Source organism: Python bivittatus, unplaced genomic scaffold (assembly GCF_059951505.1).
Source record: "Python bivittatus isolate LINGU-HERP-01145 unplaced genomic scaffold, Pbiv_v1 ctg000790_np1212, whole genome shotgun sequence".
Taxonomy (NCBI): domain Eukaryota; kingdom Metazoa; phylum Chordata; class Lepidosauria; order Squamata; family Pythonidae; genus Python; species Python bivittatus.
The window spans coordinates 2,712,238-2,726,922 of record NW_028277110.1 but is presented as its reverse complement, the minus strand read 5'-3'; the positions used below and the strand labels follow the sequence as shown (position 1 = coordinate 2,726,922).

The following is a 14,685-nucleotide window of genomic DNA, read 5'->3' as shown; positions in this document are numbered from 1 at the left end:
ATCAATCCTCAGATTGGAATGATACAATCTCTACGGGATCGTTGGCTTTGAAGACACCAGGCTGTGAGCCATATTGGGCTTTATGCCTGAATACCAGCACCTTGAATTGGACTCAGAAACATATCAGTAGATGCAGCTCGTATTGCAGTGGCAGTATCAAGGCAGTCCAGTAAACATATGGTCCCCTCCGCTAGGCATCAACTGCAGGGTTTGGTGGCTTTCCATCCATTGTCTTCTCACTAGTGATTTTTTTAGCAGGTCATTGGTTTTGTAGCCCACGCAGTAAGGAGCCAGTTGGTGAGGGAGCTGGAGCTTAGAGGAGGTTGTATTGTAGGGTTTAATGATGTCTGTTAGAGTTGTCCATGTGCTGGTGGCTGTGAGAGAAACAGCATCTCACCATTTCTACCTTTTAATGTCTCTGGGCAAGAAACTTGCTCTCCAAATGGTAGACATGGAACAGACATCACCTAAATAGTGGCTTTCACCACATTTTTGCATGGCTTCATCTTTTTCCCCCCGTCCACCTGCATTTCATCTCCGTGCAGCAAACTCCAAGCCACCCTTGAAGTAGGTGTATCTGTATAGAGTACTGTATCCTTACTCTCTTTCTAGGGTTCTCGCCAAATACAATTTGCCATCTGGCCGGGCTTTGGTATCAAGCCGCTTCATTGATCAAAGGCATTCTAATGTAATTCAGTTTGAGTGCAGGGCAACCAAAGCTCTGGAGTGGCATACAGCCCTAAGTGTGAATTGCCTTTCCTTGTATTTGGTTTATGAAGGGAAGATTGTATTTGGATTCTTAAAATCCATTTAAATGGTACTTTTGAGGTTGGGTTCAGATGTTTAAAGTGCGTGCAATTTTTATTAGACTTTGAGTAATAAGATTTTCTTTTGGCTAGGTCTTTCCCCCATCTCCCCCACCCCCAAGGAAGGAACCCAACTGTCAACTTTGCTATAAATAAATAGGTATTTCTTGCTATCCTATAATCTGCTGGCTTTCATTGTTTGGGCTGCTTTGAACAGTGCTCTCTGGAGAATTTGCCTGCTTGGACTTTGTTTCTTTACCCCGAAAGATCAAATGCCAGTTAGTGTGGCATGATTTTCTCACCCTTTGGCTGTGTCTCACTGTATTTCAGTCCAATCTGTTAAGGAGTTGCGTCATTGCCCTTTCATTTATTTATTCATAAGTCTGCCCAACTCTATAACAACTCTGGATGGCAGTTTTTCCATTTTCTGAGTTAGCGGTGATAGCCCAAACTGGTGAAGCATGGCTGCCACTAATGATGGTTTGCTGCCAGTCAAGGAGGAGAAACACTCTTCAGATAGTAATTTCTGATTTATGGTGGGGGTATGACACAGTGAATGCTGAAATGCTTGCATTTCCTTGCCTTTTAAAATAATATTCTGTAAAAGTGAAGTCATGGTGCAGAGGGGGGAAATTTACGATGGTATTAGCTCTGTAGAAGAAGTGGCACATTATGTGATAATGCTAGGAACATCAGAAACCCTCCTGAGATAAGGGTTGTCTCACTCTCCTAGCCTTCCAGAAGCTCGTTAAAAACTTGGCTGTTCCAGAAGACCTTTAGGACTCAAGTGCTGTAGAGCTCAAGGAGCCAGGAATATTCCATTAATTACAATTTTACTATAATTTTAAATTGTATTTCTGTTACTGTTTGTTACTGTATCTTACTGTTATTGCATTGGCTGCCATTGATGCTTCTGAACCCTGCTGAAAGTAGCCTCCCTGAAGCAGTTTATAACTTCATGAATAAATAAACTTGTTAATCTCTTTCCTGTTTGCTTCCTGCTTTAAAGTAGCAATTCTAAAGTATTAATTATTTCCAAATAATAATTAGCAAGTACTTAAAGCATTGTTCTTCAGAATGTATGTTTGGAAAAGAAAAATATGGACCATTTGGAAATTCTCCCCTGTTGTGTGATATAAAGTAATGTCATAAAGGAATCTAGGTCTGAAGGGGCAAAACTAACAGAGTAAAGGATATATTAAAAATAAGGGAAGAAGGTGTATCATTTTCCAAATGTTTTTATCCAGAGAGAACTCATTGCTGTGAATAATGTAGGATTCTGTTTCAAATAGCAAATATCGCCTATTGTATTGGTTTTCAAACAGCATCCCAACAATTGCTGGGATTCTGGAAAATTTAGCAACTTCCTGGTGAGAAATAGCAGCTTTCCTAAGAGATCTATCTAGCTATCTATCCATCCATCGTTTTTCTATCCTTTCTTCCTTCTGTCTCTATTTTCTTCCTTCCCTTCTACCATCTTCCTTCCCTCCCTTCCTCCCTCTCCCCCCCATGTTCTACAATATGTAGTATTGGGAATGCATTAAAATGTATTTCCAGTTTGCATGGAGCAGGGACAGAGAATTAGCCAGCCTGTTATTCTTCTATAACTTGAACATGTGCCCAGCAACACTTCCTAGGATTTTGTACAGCATAAAGGGAATCCTTGGCAGATGAATAAGGTAGAACTTAATCTATTTCTTTGAACTGCATTGATTCCCCTAGTATTAAGAAAGTTGATAAAGACCTACGTTTTATTTGCAGTGTCGTAATATCTATTACCATGTATTCAGTCTTTGATAAATGGCCATAGCTTGAAAGTAAGGTAGGAAAATGAGGTCTCTTTGCATTACCTTCTGATTTTCAAATGATTTTATTATCCTTCATAATTGACAAATATACTGATTTAAACTCCAGTTAAATCAACATATCCATATAACATTCTACATGCGTGGAAGTATACAGTCAGCTAAGCATTAAGAAGTAACTAACAATTTAGTAAATTAAGGAAGTCTGATTTCCAAGTTCCATCATGCAAGAGTGTAATCTCTAGCTGCCAGTCATTGCAGCAAAACAGGTACTGTTCCCTGATGTCATTGATCCTTAAGGCAAAGCATCCCTTATTCTGATTTCAAAAACATGCCTTAAAGATCATGGATAAAAAATACTTCACATGCAGCTATTATCACAGATCTTTTTGACTTACAGCTGAAAAGCATGAATAGAAAGTCAACATCCATCTTCATTAGTAGGATTGAGGTTTGTGTCAGACACATGATTCTGAAACCATGGGCCAGGGAACCTCCATTCCATTTGCAAGTTCTTATTATTTTTAAAAATGCTAGTGAGTTTCTGCTGCCTTCTAAGGATTCTAGTGAAAATTAGTATGGACCTTTAACAGAACAGTGTTAAATGTGTTCAAGCAGAGGCCGGCTAGATATTTTTCAAAGATTCTTCAGTTTGGGTTCCACATGGAGCAGGAAGTTTGATTCACAGCAGAAATAGACCTTCCTCAATTCCCTCTAAGAAAAAGATAGTTCCTCCAAACTCTGCCTCCTTTTGCAAAAATCAAAAACTAGCCTTTGAGTGCTAAGCTCAGCTCAGAGCTTGGAAGGAGAAAGGAGGTGTTCCTGTAGTTGCATTTAGGGTTAACTGTAACCTGTGGGCCTTCAAATGGAGCTTGGAAGCTATGATGAAATCATAGGCATAAACCAGTATTTGATAGCTGATGCAAGCTTTGGTTTTCCAAAATCAAACTAAGAACTCCGTGCCCTAGAAGGAGTCTACCCATAGCATTTATGTATGAATCTGTGTCCAAGTCATGCCTCCCTTGGGACTGACCAGGCTCCTCTCTTGTTTGGCTGTGGAAGGAAGATTAAAAAGTACCTGTGATGGCAGAAACGCCTAACCTTTTTCTGCTGCTAAGCCTAATTACTTGTAAATGCCATAGCCACAAATACCACCTGTCTTTACTTGTTCCTTCTTCATCTGTGTTATCCTTGGATAATGTAACTCATTTGTGGCAATGGCTTGATGTCATCTTTGCAGAGTACAATGCATAAGGATGGCGCACTAAGTGATCAAGTTTATTTATTACTAGCAGTTCTCTCACAGCAGGCAACTTGAAAATTAGCAGCTTAAACAGAATAAATTACCCTATAATTATCTAGTTTCTCAGTGAGGAAACTTACTGCGGCCTGCTGAATAGAGCCCTATACACTATGTTTATGTTGTTTCTTTCATCTTCTTCTTTGTACCGAAGCTGATGAAGACATGGAGTCTGCTTGCTTGACTGGCAACTGAGCTTGCCATACCTGTTCTTTAACTAGAGGGTTGGTCATATACTGTTCTACCTGTCTCTAGTAGGGTGGCAAAATTGATATGATACCTTATAAAATCAAATGGGACTGGAGGTGCACAGCCCTGCCCATCTGAGGTTCAGGCAATAACAGCACAACAAAGTTCTGCTTAGTTTTGCACAATTGTCCCTTAAAATGCTTCTCCCAACTCATTGTCCTTTTGAACTAAAGCTCCCATCAACCTATCTGTGAAAGACTATATTGCAGCAGTTCTATACACTGTCAGATAATCCAGTGCCATAATATTTTAATCTGATATGCCTAATATTGTGAGGGTTCGATATGAGAAATAGTGTTTTGTGGAGTCCTTGGGGTTCTCTGAGCTTGGTTGTTTTCTTGCAAATGTTTTGTTACCTAGCTAGGTGACATCCTCAGTGCTAGAATGGAGTGGAGTTTGCTCTCTCTCTATATACAGTGGCTTGCCCTGCCTGTGTTGGTGGTGGGTTCCCCCCCCCCCTCCATAGTTCCTTGATTAGGGTATTATTTACTGCTTGATTGTATGCCTGGTGATAATCTTGGTGTTAATCTCTGCGTATCTGGGTGATGATTGCTGGTAAGATGTTCTGCTCTTTTGTTTTCCTTTCTGTTGTCTCTTTTGAATAGTGTATAGATGTTGTTTATCTCTGTGTGCCTGTTGACGGCTGCCTTGTCTGAGCACCAAGCTTCCAGGAATTCCCTCGCATTTTTGGCTTTAGCTTGGTCTAAGATGCTGACAGTTTCCCAGTTGAAACTATGGTTAAGTCTGTCCATGTGTTGTGAGATTAAGGAGTTTTCATCATGTCTTCTGACTGCTAGTTGGTGTTCATGGATGTGCTCTGCAAGCCTTCTGCCTGTCTGTCCTACATAGTGTTACCTTCAGAGTCCTACAGAGTGTTTCCTTCTGTTTTATGGGCTTTTTCACAACATCTGGTTGGCCATCTTGGATGCAGAGAGCTGGACTTCTTAGTAGGTCTTTGATCTGATCCAAGAAGCTTTGTACATTTTTATCCTAGCAGCCATCTGCTCATCATGACTATAAATAATAATAATTGGGATACCCAGTTCCACATCTGTTAAAAAAAAAGAAAGAAAGAGAACCTGTGTGCGAACGATAGAAGGAAAATGCTAATATTTCCTCCTCAAAATCTACTCAAGAGATACATAACCAATGTCCTTTGAAAGGCTTAGTTTCAGCTTCCCTTAATTGAAACCAACTGTAAATTGTAATATGACAGAAATAGAAAATTATTAAATATATGTGAGTGCTGTAATTGTTTTCATTAAATTGAAATTAATTGGAATCGAATATAATTTTGGTCTTGTCTTTGGCTCCAAGAGCAGTGGGCTCTTGTTACGCTGATCGAAGATTGAATAAACCTTTTTGTCCAAAAAAGGTTGTCCAAGTCTTGGCAGAACAGACATTCCCAATTCACTTTCTATGAATAATGATACCAGTGCTGAAATATTACCATTTACAATCAGGTGTGGTGAAACATATTCTCATAACAGAGCATATATATATAGCTCAGGGCTGAGTTCTTGGGTTCTTGGTGTTCTCTGAGCTTGCTTCTCTTCCTGCAGACATTTCATTGCCAGGCTAGGTAACATCATCAGTGTGGAAGGGAGTGGACTTTGCGGGCTGCTTATATGCTCTCTCTATAAGCCATTCAAGAAAGAAAGCAACAAAAGGTCAAGGAAAAAGGAAAATAAGCCTTAAACATATCCTTTCCCATCACGTCCCAAAAGCCAACACTCAGGAGCAGGAACCAGCTCCAGATAAACAAGAACAATCAAAGAACAAACTGTATCCCACCCAAAAAGCAATCAAGGAAGAAACAATACTCCAATGAAGCTAGTAAGACAAACTGTATAAATAGCAACAAATTCCACTCCCACCTGCACTGATGATGTTACATAGTCTGGTAACAAAACATCTTCAGAAAGATTAGCAAGCTTAGAAAGCACCAAGAAAAATATTCTCATCTATTCTAAGGATTTTGGAGAAGGGTGCATAAAGCAAATGTTGGTGATTCTCTGGTAATGGGGACACCACCATTTCACAGGCACAATTTGGTTCTCCAGGATAGGAAGCGTGATCCAATTAGGTAGCACGCTGGTCATTCTTCTTTTTTTATCTCATCTAACAGCCCGCTCTTCGTAACGTGGAAGATTGGTCGAGACAAAAGGTTGCGTGGATGTATAGGTACCTTTTCTGCCATGAACCTGCATTCAGGACTCAGGGAGTACACACTTACTAGGTAAGATTTTGTTGTTGTTCTCTTAACTTTGAGCGGGGTGTGCGTGTGTGTAATTTATATTACTTACATTGCTAAATTGGCCCACTGGAATTTTTGAGTTTCTGCTGCTCGATAAGATTTTTTCCAAGCATTCCCAAGTCTTGTTATCTAGGTTTGTTTGTTTTATCCTAAATCCTAAAATAGTCTGTAACTTGAGTATTTGCTGACTTCTCTCCTAGTATTTCTCTCCAAAAAGCAGACAACTTCAGCTCTATTACTTTTTTTGAACTTGAGGTTGAAAGACAGGGGGAAGAAAGTTAATGTCTGTGAAAAAACATGTCCAGAAATCTAAAATGGCTGGCATTTTCTCCATTTCTCCAACCAGTACTTCCTGCCAGCTACATTTCATTTAATATCCCTCATTCTCATTACACATTTTTCTTTGGCTACGTTCTTGCTCTTGAGTGGAAACCTGCTGGATTAGGGAGGTAAGTAGGAAGAACGCTTTACTATCCAGAGTCTTCATGGCCTACAAGTCACATCTAGACTAGTTCATTTTTGTGTTGTTGTTGTTGTCTTTCCTGGTGTAGTGTTCATCAACACATCAAACTATAGCATTTGTAGTTAGTCTTGTACTTTAGGATTGGGGGGGTTGGTAAGGATAGTATGTTTTTTGATTGGTGCACTAGACTGGAGATTGTTGATAATTTCTCTATAGGGGAATCCAGGGGCTGGAAGTGTATTCTGCCACACCTATGACCTGTTCCAGCCTAGTGTTGGTCATAACGTTATACAAACTAGACATAGATAGAACATCACATTGATACCCATCCTCTAAAAGGCATTGATCCTGTTAAGGACAAAAGGCCTAGAATCATGTAGTCATATTAAGGCCTTGTTGTAAGGGAGGGAGGTTGAGAATAGTTTTGAGGAGAAGAATAAAATAATGTTTCTCTTCCGGCTGTCGGTTTTCCCCTTTCGTGCTAAAAGAATCAAGCAAATGTGTGATAACTATTTGAGACTTTGGACTTGTTCTGCCAGTCAGAATACTGGGCTAGATAGCAGAAGCCTTTCTGTGGCTCCTGTAAAGCTTGAGCACTTGGCTGTGGGGCAGCAAGTCCTAAATATGTGAAACTTTTATAGCAATATGATGGGGAGATAGGCTCTTGTGAAAAAAAGAGGAAGAGAAAAGAGGCTGTTTTCCCTTTCCTTCCAAAATATGTAAGTGTTGAACCAAAAGACAGGCTTGTTTTATGACATGGCACGTATCTCCAAGTGTTCCAGCTGAGTTGGACTACAAGAATTCCTGTTATCCTAGGCAAGATGGGCCACTGGGGACATCTGTCTGGACAAGCCTGCTCTAAGCTCTAAAAGCTAAAGCAGATCCACAGCCTCTTCTCTTTCCTATCCCCAAATCCCCCCACTTCGTTTTTATTTCCTTTTCCAACTGGCATCTCAGTATGCTATAGAACTTGGGAGCACCTGGGCATTTGCCAGGTCATTTTGGAATTGTTCCTTGCAATATTCTTTTAAATTTAGAAATAACATTTTTCTGTACCAGGAAGTCTCCTGGGCATTAGAAAGTATGCCCTTATTTTAGAGTGTTTTGTTTCTGAATTAAGTACAAAGTCTGGTGGCCAAGTGCCTGTTGTGGCGGTGATGATGCATATAACCCATTCAGTGTTCAGACTGCTTTAGCCAAAGACTTTCATGACATTTAGACTTTTTTGTATGCAAGGGCCATGTTTGAAAATTGCTTTCTTTTGCTTAGCAAGTGAATCACGGGCTGTAAGTTTTAATGGCACCTTGATTAAAATTTGCTAGCTTGGTGGGGATATAGAAAGACAGAACTTTTTAAAATAAAATGTAAAATGAAAGAAGGGCTCTGTGGCTGAGCTTGTGGGCCTCCAGTTCTTGGGCTAAATTTATTCTTTGAATGGGAACATTAGGATTTCAAGTCATGCAAGCTAAAAAGATCTTTTGATTTCCCTTTCAGCTCTGAAGGCAAAGTATTAATCTGGGAAGACCCTCCAATAAATTGTTATCTGGTACCTGGAAATATAATTTCCATCCTTGAAAGCTGAAGTACTTAATAGATCTAGCATATATAGATCTAGAATTGACTCCTTGGACTTCAGAATATTTTATTTTTCTAGTAATAGGGACTTGCTGGATCTATGATTAATACCTCTTACTCTTGCTAATAATTTTATCATGACAGTAGGCAGTCATCTGCCACCAGGTATCACAAGAAGAATACATATGTATATTTCACATTATTATTATTTTTTTTTGCTTTGGTTTCATAAAATGAATAAATATTTGGGACAGAGCATGGTGTTTTTCCTCTTTCTTCATTATGGAGTGAGATTAGTAATACAACTTGACCATGATGAGCAGTTGTCACCAAGAGAGAGTAATAATACTTGAAATTCACTAGATTGTTTTGTTCACACTGTGGCTGCATTCCCATGTAATGATAAGCCAGAATTTAGAATTGCATGAGTAGGAATGAACTCATGCAAAGCTTGATTTGTCATTTATATATGAGTGAGTAATTGTGGTTTTAAAAAAACAGCGCAGACTTCAAAAACCATCCAAACAATTTGCTTGTTTATGAGCTTATTTAAAAACATAATTCCAGATTTGCACACAAGGACAAACCAGAAATCTGCTGTTTTGAAAATAAATTCTAGTTTATTCTTTCTTGTAGGTGTGCTTAGACCCTTACTGGCATATTCCTTCTCATGCATATAACTAAATTACTTGCCATTTTGTGCAAACTCATTTATGTTGATAGGCTGTTTTTCAGATGTGAAGGTTTGTCTTTTTTTTTTTTTAAGCTTTTAGCTTTAGTATGCTATGTTAAGTAGAAAGTATTAAAGACAACCTTTTCCTTCTCCCAATAATGTAAAGAGTGGTACTATTTTAATGTAAATTATCTCTGATCTACCATTGGGATCTGCAGAAGATTATGTTCAAGTCTAGTATGAGTTCTTGGAAAGTAACAAGAGTAATAGGTCCATTTTATATATATATATATATATATATATATTTAGGTCTGGACACTTTTAGATCAGTGTAAAAATACTTGTAATTGCTTCAACATGAAAGTGTTAATGAACAAGCAAAATAATAGTTTCCCTTCAGTTATATGGGCAATTCTTGGTTATTTGTTGTTGTTGTTTTTTTTAAAGATGAGATGTTTCAACTCACTAGGTAGACCAGACCAGGAAATCAACTCCACCGGAAGGCTAGAACTCCTTTTATTGGGATTGTCTGTAATAACAGAATCCTGCAAGTCTTATTGTGTTGTACTTCCTCCTCCTCTTCCTCACACTCCAGCGAATTAGGGAGGTGTCTGTCTGAGATGCTTCCAAATGTTATCTGGACATTCTGGACTTTAAAAAAATGCTTCAGCCCCTTTGCTAGCACCTGCATATCTCTATCCAAGTCATCTTCCTCACTCTCTACAAAATGTTTAAGAATCCAAACTTTCCATTATATCGGAAATTATGAACATCGCAAAGCACTGTCACTACCTGTTTCACAGCAAAAACTAATTCTGCTCTAATAATTGCAAGTAAGCAAGCCTGGTATTTTCAAAGGTATCTGTTTCATAATATAATTGGTTTTAAAGAGCATCTTGTTTTCAAACAGACACACTTAAAATACATTGCTAATTGTTGTCCCAGTACAAGATTATATTGTAAACATATGCCCACCACTTGCCTTATTACGATCAGATTCATAGAGCCAACTGTCAGCTAAATAAATCATGGTAGGCCAGTGTTAAAAGCCTGAGAACTACAGCAAGAAACTGTTTTACTGGCCTTCTGAAAAGCCTTCATAAATTGATCGGTCCAGCTTCTTTTGGAACCAGATTCTACGAGCATGAAACCATATCAAAAAGCCTTGTTTATATTACAGGTCATCCTAGTTGAGGCTAGTGATGATGACGCGTGAAAGAAAATATTGTGGTTTTTTTCTTCTCCATGGTGTCTGTAAGCATGGTCTCTGTAACCGCACAGCTATAGGTAGTGCACCTGTGCAGAACCCATATCAGAACTTTCTAGAACAACAGAGGACTTTAAATGGGAATCACAATTCTGTTGTGCTCCTGGGCATAGTTTTCGCCTGTTTTCTCATTTCTGTAGACCAATGTTTCTCAACCTTGGGAACTTTCAGATGGGCAATTCTGGGAGTTGAAGTCCATGCATCTTAAAGTTCCCAAGGTTGAGAAATACTGCTGTAGACTATCAAAGAGCACATAGGATAACACCGATGCTGTTCTTGACAGATCTATCCTGCCTTCTGCTAATCCTCACGTAAGTTTAGAGGATGTCATAACGTCTTTCCAGGACTTCATATCAGACCAACTGAGACATGGTTCCCAAATTTTGTCCCCTTCTAAATTAGGGATGTTTGTTCTTCTCCAGTTGTCTGGAACTTCATGATTTCTGAAAGATGAGCAGAAAGAGTTGGCTAAATTCTTTATACTCTAATTAGCAATTAATATGGCTCTGGAGATTTAAATTTCCAGATCAAATTTTTACTAATCTCTGGCTTCAGTCTGCCTATTCATCCTGCTCTTCACAGAAACACATAACCTTTTCTCAGAACATTAAGCCAATATAAGAGTTGAGTATTCTGCCATTTCTTTGTCATCTTTTAAAATTTTGCAATTTCCATGGGGAAGGGACATTATTTTGACACATACTAGCTCTCTCCAAAACACTGTTTGACTTTATATATTTCAGCACCTTTTGCCTACGTGGCACCTTCTTGATGAGTCAACATTCTCAATATGGCATTATTGTCCATGAATATCATCTTAGCAGGGGAAAACCTAATAACTTAAGACATTGTGGCATGATGGTAACCTCACCAACCACAATCTGCCCAATAACCTGACTTCTCTGGTTTTGTGGGAAGTCTTTGATGTCATTTAAAACAATACATTTCTGAAAACATTGAAAAGAAAATCAGTAACAACTTAAAACGCAAGTAGTGAATAAATAGCTCAGGAAACATTAAATCCACCACCCCATCTTTGGAAGAGAATTAGGTATGTTCCTGATAACTCTTAGTAACATTTCTGGGGATCAAAACTGGGATTTGGAATAGCTACACAAAAGAAGTAGTATAGTCATTGAAAACATCCAAAGGAAATCCTATAGAGTCTTCTTCCTTGGTAGTTTCAGGCTGTTGTAAAAATCTTTCAGAAGATAATCTGGAGGGGTTCAAATGATGTGCGTTGTCCAGTTTTCAGATGTCCAGCTGAAGCAGCCTAGATCTTCTCAGCTGTATGCTTGTCAGAAGCCTTATCCATACATTCTGTGTGCATCTCCTCTTAAATGTGATACCTATAGTAAAGTGCACATTGGCATATAGGCCCTTATCAGCAGGTTTCAACTTGATCTCCTCCCCATTCCAGCACACACACATACACGACTTAAATTTTTCTCTGGACTTTATAGCTTGTGAATATAGTCCTATGTTTTGTTCAGCAGAGATGCAGACAGTAAGAGAAAGAATAATCAGTTGACTGAGATCAAGAATTAATCAGTCCTATAGAGATACAAGTTCCAAAGAGTTATACAGAACCCAGTTTGTCATTCCAGAACCAAGAAATACAGTACTGTATCTAAGAAGGGTTGGGCTAGAAGTGCAGTTGTGGTGCAGACAAGGCTCAAAGTATTATATACTTTTTATTTAAAAAATGTAAAAGGAGAAAACTAACAAAATATAAAGTAAAGAAAAAAGAAAACAAACAAAAAAAGCCAAAAGTGCAAAAAGAAAGAATGAAAAGAAATAGAAAGAAGTAGCTTCCAATCTTCTTTACAGCAGTTATAAGTACAATTATAAATTTACCTCTTACTCTCTGGTTACAACATAACTTCTTTCTTTCTGTACTCTATCCTATCTAATCATCAAAACCATAAATCATAAATTCATTTTTTTTGTTTTATGCAAAAAGTCCATAAGGAGTTTCCAGTTAGCAATAAACATATATGTTGTCTTTTCTCTGATCAAAGAAGTCAATTTAGCCATCTCAGCAAGTTCCATCATCTTCACCAACCGTTCCTCCATCGTAGGTATTGCCAAATCTTTCCATCTTTGTACATACAATAATCTCACTGCAGTTATCATGTACAAAAACAAAGTTCCATGACTTTTTTTCAGCTGTTTGTCCATCAATCCCAAAAGAAAAAGCTCTGGTCTCAACGGTATATTAATCTTTAAAATCCTCTGAATCAGTGTGTATATCTGAATCCAGAATTTTCTAGCTTTTTTACATATCCACCAAACATGATAAAATGTCTCTTCTTGTTATTCACATTTCCAGCATAGATTTGAGGTACCTTTATACATTCTAGACAATTTCTCTGGTGATATATACCAACGATACATGTAATAACCTTAAAGAGAATTTTCATAAAGGGTCAAAATATTCTGATAAATCATTCATGATCAGAGGATTGGGGCCATAGAGTATAAGGCAGGCTGAAACAACTCTCAGTTTTCTCCAACAACTATCTCAGTAGCTGGCCCTCATCCAGATGTGGTTGAGGCCCATTGTAAATTAAATTCCCAAGGCAGCTATTTTTCTCCCAGAGAGTCCAATCCTGCAGTCAAGTATTCCATTAGGACTCACAGGATTGTGGATGAGGATCAGATTAGAATATTAAAGATTATAGATGTTGTGGGGATTGGATCTCCTTCAGCCTCCCTTCAAAACAGGAATCTCAGCTCCCATGCTCTTATTACCTGCCATTTTTTCCTCCTTTGAGGAAGAAGGAACCAGGGTGGACTTCTGCCCTGGCAGGTTAGAAGTAGCTTCACTTGATTTGCTGTGGAGCCTTTAATTTTTCTTCAGGCAACTATGGAACTAATACTAACCACTCTTCTTGTAAAGTGAATTGATATCCTGCCATAATTGTCTGGTAATTTATGAATTTAAGGAGCAAGAGCCTCAGAAGAAACCTCTCTTCTTGCTAATGAGCTCACACACTGGCCCACTTTGTCAAGTAGAACCATGATTTATGACCACCTTATGGTGCCCTTGGGAGGCTTTCATCATGTCAAATGAGTAGCTGGGTGAATTGGGAAACTGCGTTCAGCCTCTGTGCTCCATACTAACTTCCAGTATTGTGAAATATTGCTTAACCTGATTTCCCATTATTTCTTTTCCTTCAACCCTGGTAGGAATATCCTATCTTCTTTGGATCCATTTTAATTAAGGTCTGAAGAACAGGATCTTTTACGAAGGGTTGTGGAATCACAATCTAATCTACTGTTAGATTCCAGTAGAATATTTGCTTCTCTAAAAGGGAATGACTTTTTATAAAGGGATTTTATTTGCTCTAGTTTCTCCCAACCGTAAGTCAACTTGCCTTTTTCTCTGAATCAGCCTGTTTGTTAGTTTGAGGCCAACAGGTTTGTGCATCACTTTAAGCAAGAATCCTGACTTAAGAAACCACAATTATACATGCAGCCCATTTTTCCTCCTTCTTTGTGACTTAGCTTGTGTGAGTCAGAACCACACAATGTGTGGAAAGCTTTTGAAATATTTCAACCTTGCAATATGGTTTATTGCAACCAAATAAGCCAGCTTCAGTGTGCCTCATCAAGTTTGAGTTCTTTGGATGTAAGAATCAAAGTTTGGTCTACTGCAAATTACCACAAAATTAGGGCAAGGCATATGTTCATACTGTGCTGGTTTATAATTGTTTTCAAGGCCCAATTCAGAGTTCTGTTTTGGATTATAAAGTCCTGTTTTCTGAACTTTGGAACTTGAAAAAATGTTTCCTTCCATATATTCCTAACTATTTGCTAATTTGATTTTTCTTTGTCTTCCTGCAAGAGCTTCCTCACTAGAAAGTTTGAAGGAGGCTAAATGAAGATGCATTTCCAAAGATCCACTTAGGACAGTGCTTCTCAACCTTGGCAACTTAAGATGAGTGGACTTCAACTCCCAGAATTCTGGGAGTGAAGTCCATTCACCTTAAAGCTGCCAAGGTTGAGAAACACTGCCTTAGGATTTGATATCTTCATTGTGCCTGGAATCTATGTCTGTCCTTAGCTGATTTTTAATCCCCATGATACAGTGCCAACTCCAATTCTTCTTTAATTAGTTTTTCTAAGTCATGCCATATATTAAACATTATGCTGGTATATGTGTATGTTTGGTGTTTTTATGTTGCAAAGTCTTGATTTTTTTTTTTAATTTTAATTTGTCCAGCGCCTAGAGAGAAATTGTTTTACCGAACACTGAATAAACCAAAAATCACAATGAGTGGATAA

General features: G+C 38.3%; 1 protein-coding gene across 5 annotated transcripts in view; it reads left to right on the top strand.

Annotated features, from left to right (window-relative positions):
• AMMECR1 (AMMECR nuclear protein 1) overlaps window positions 1-14,685 on the top strand; it is an 87,174-nt gene that overhangs the window by 20,974 nt on the left and 51,515 nt on the right. For all 5 annotated transcript variants that reach the window (XM_088129238.1, XM_088129235.1, XM_088129236.1 and 2 more), the window contains one exon: window positions 6,289-6,399. In XM_088129238.1, coding sequence (XP_087985364.1) covers window positions 6,289-6,399 — 111 coding nt within the window. Of the gene's footprint in view, window positions 1-6,288; window positions 6,400-14,685 lie in introns of those variants that run through there.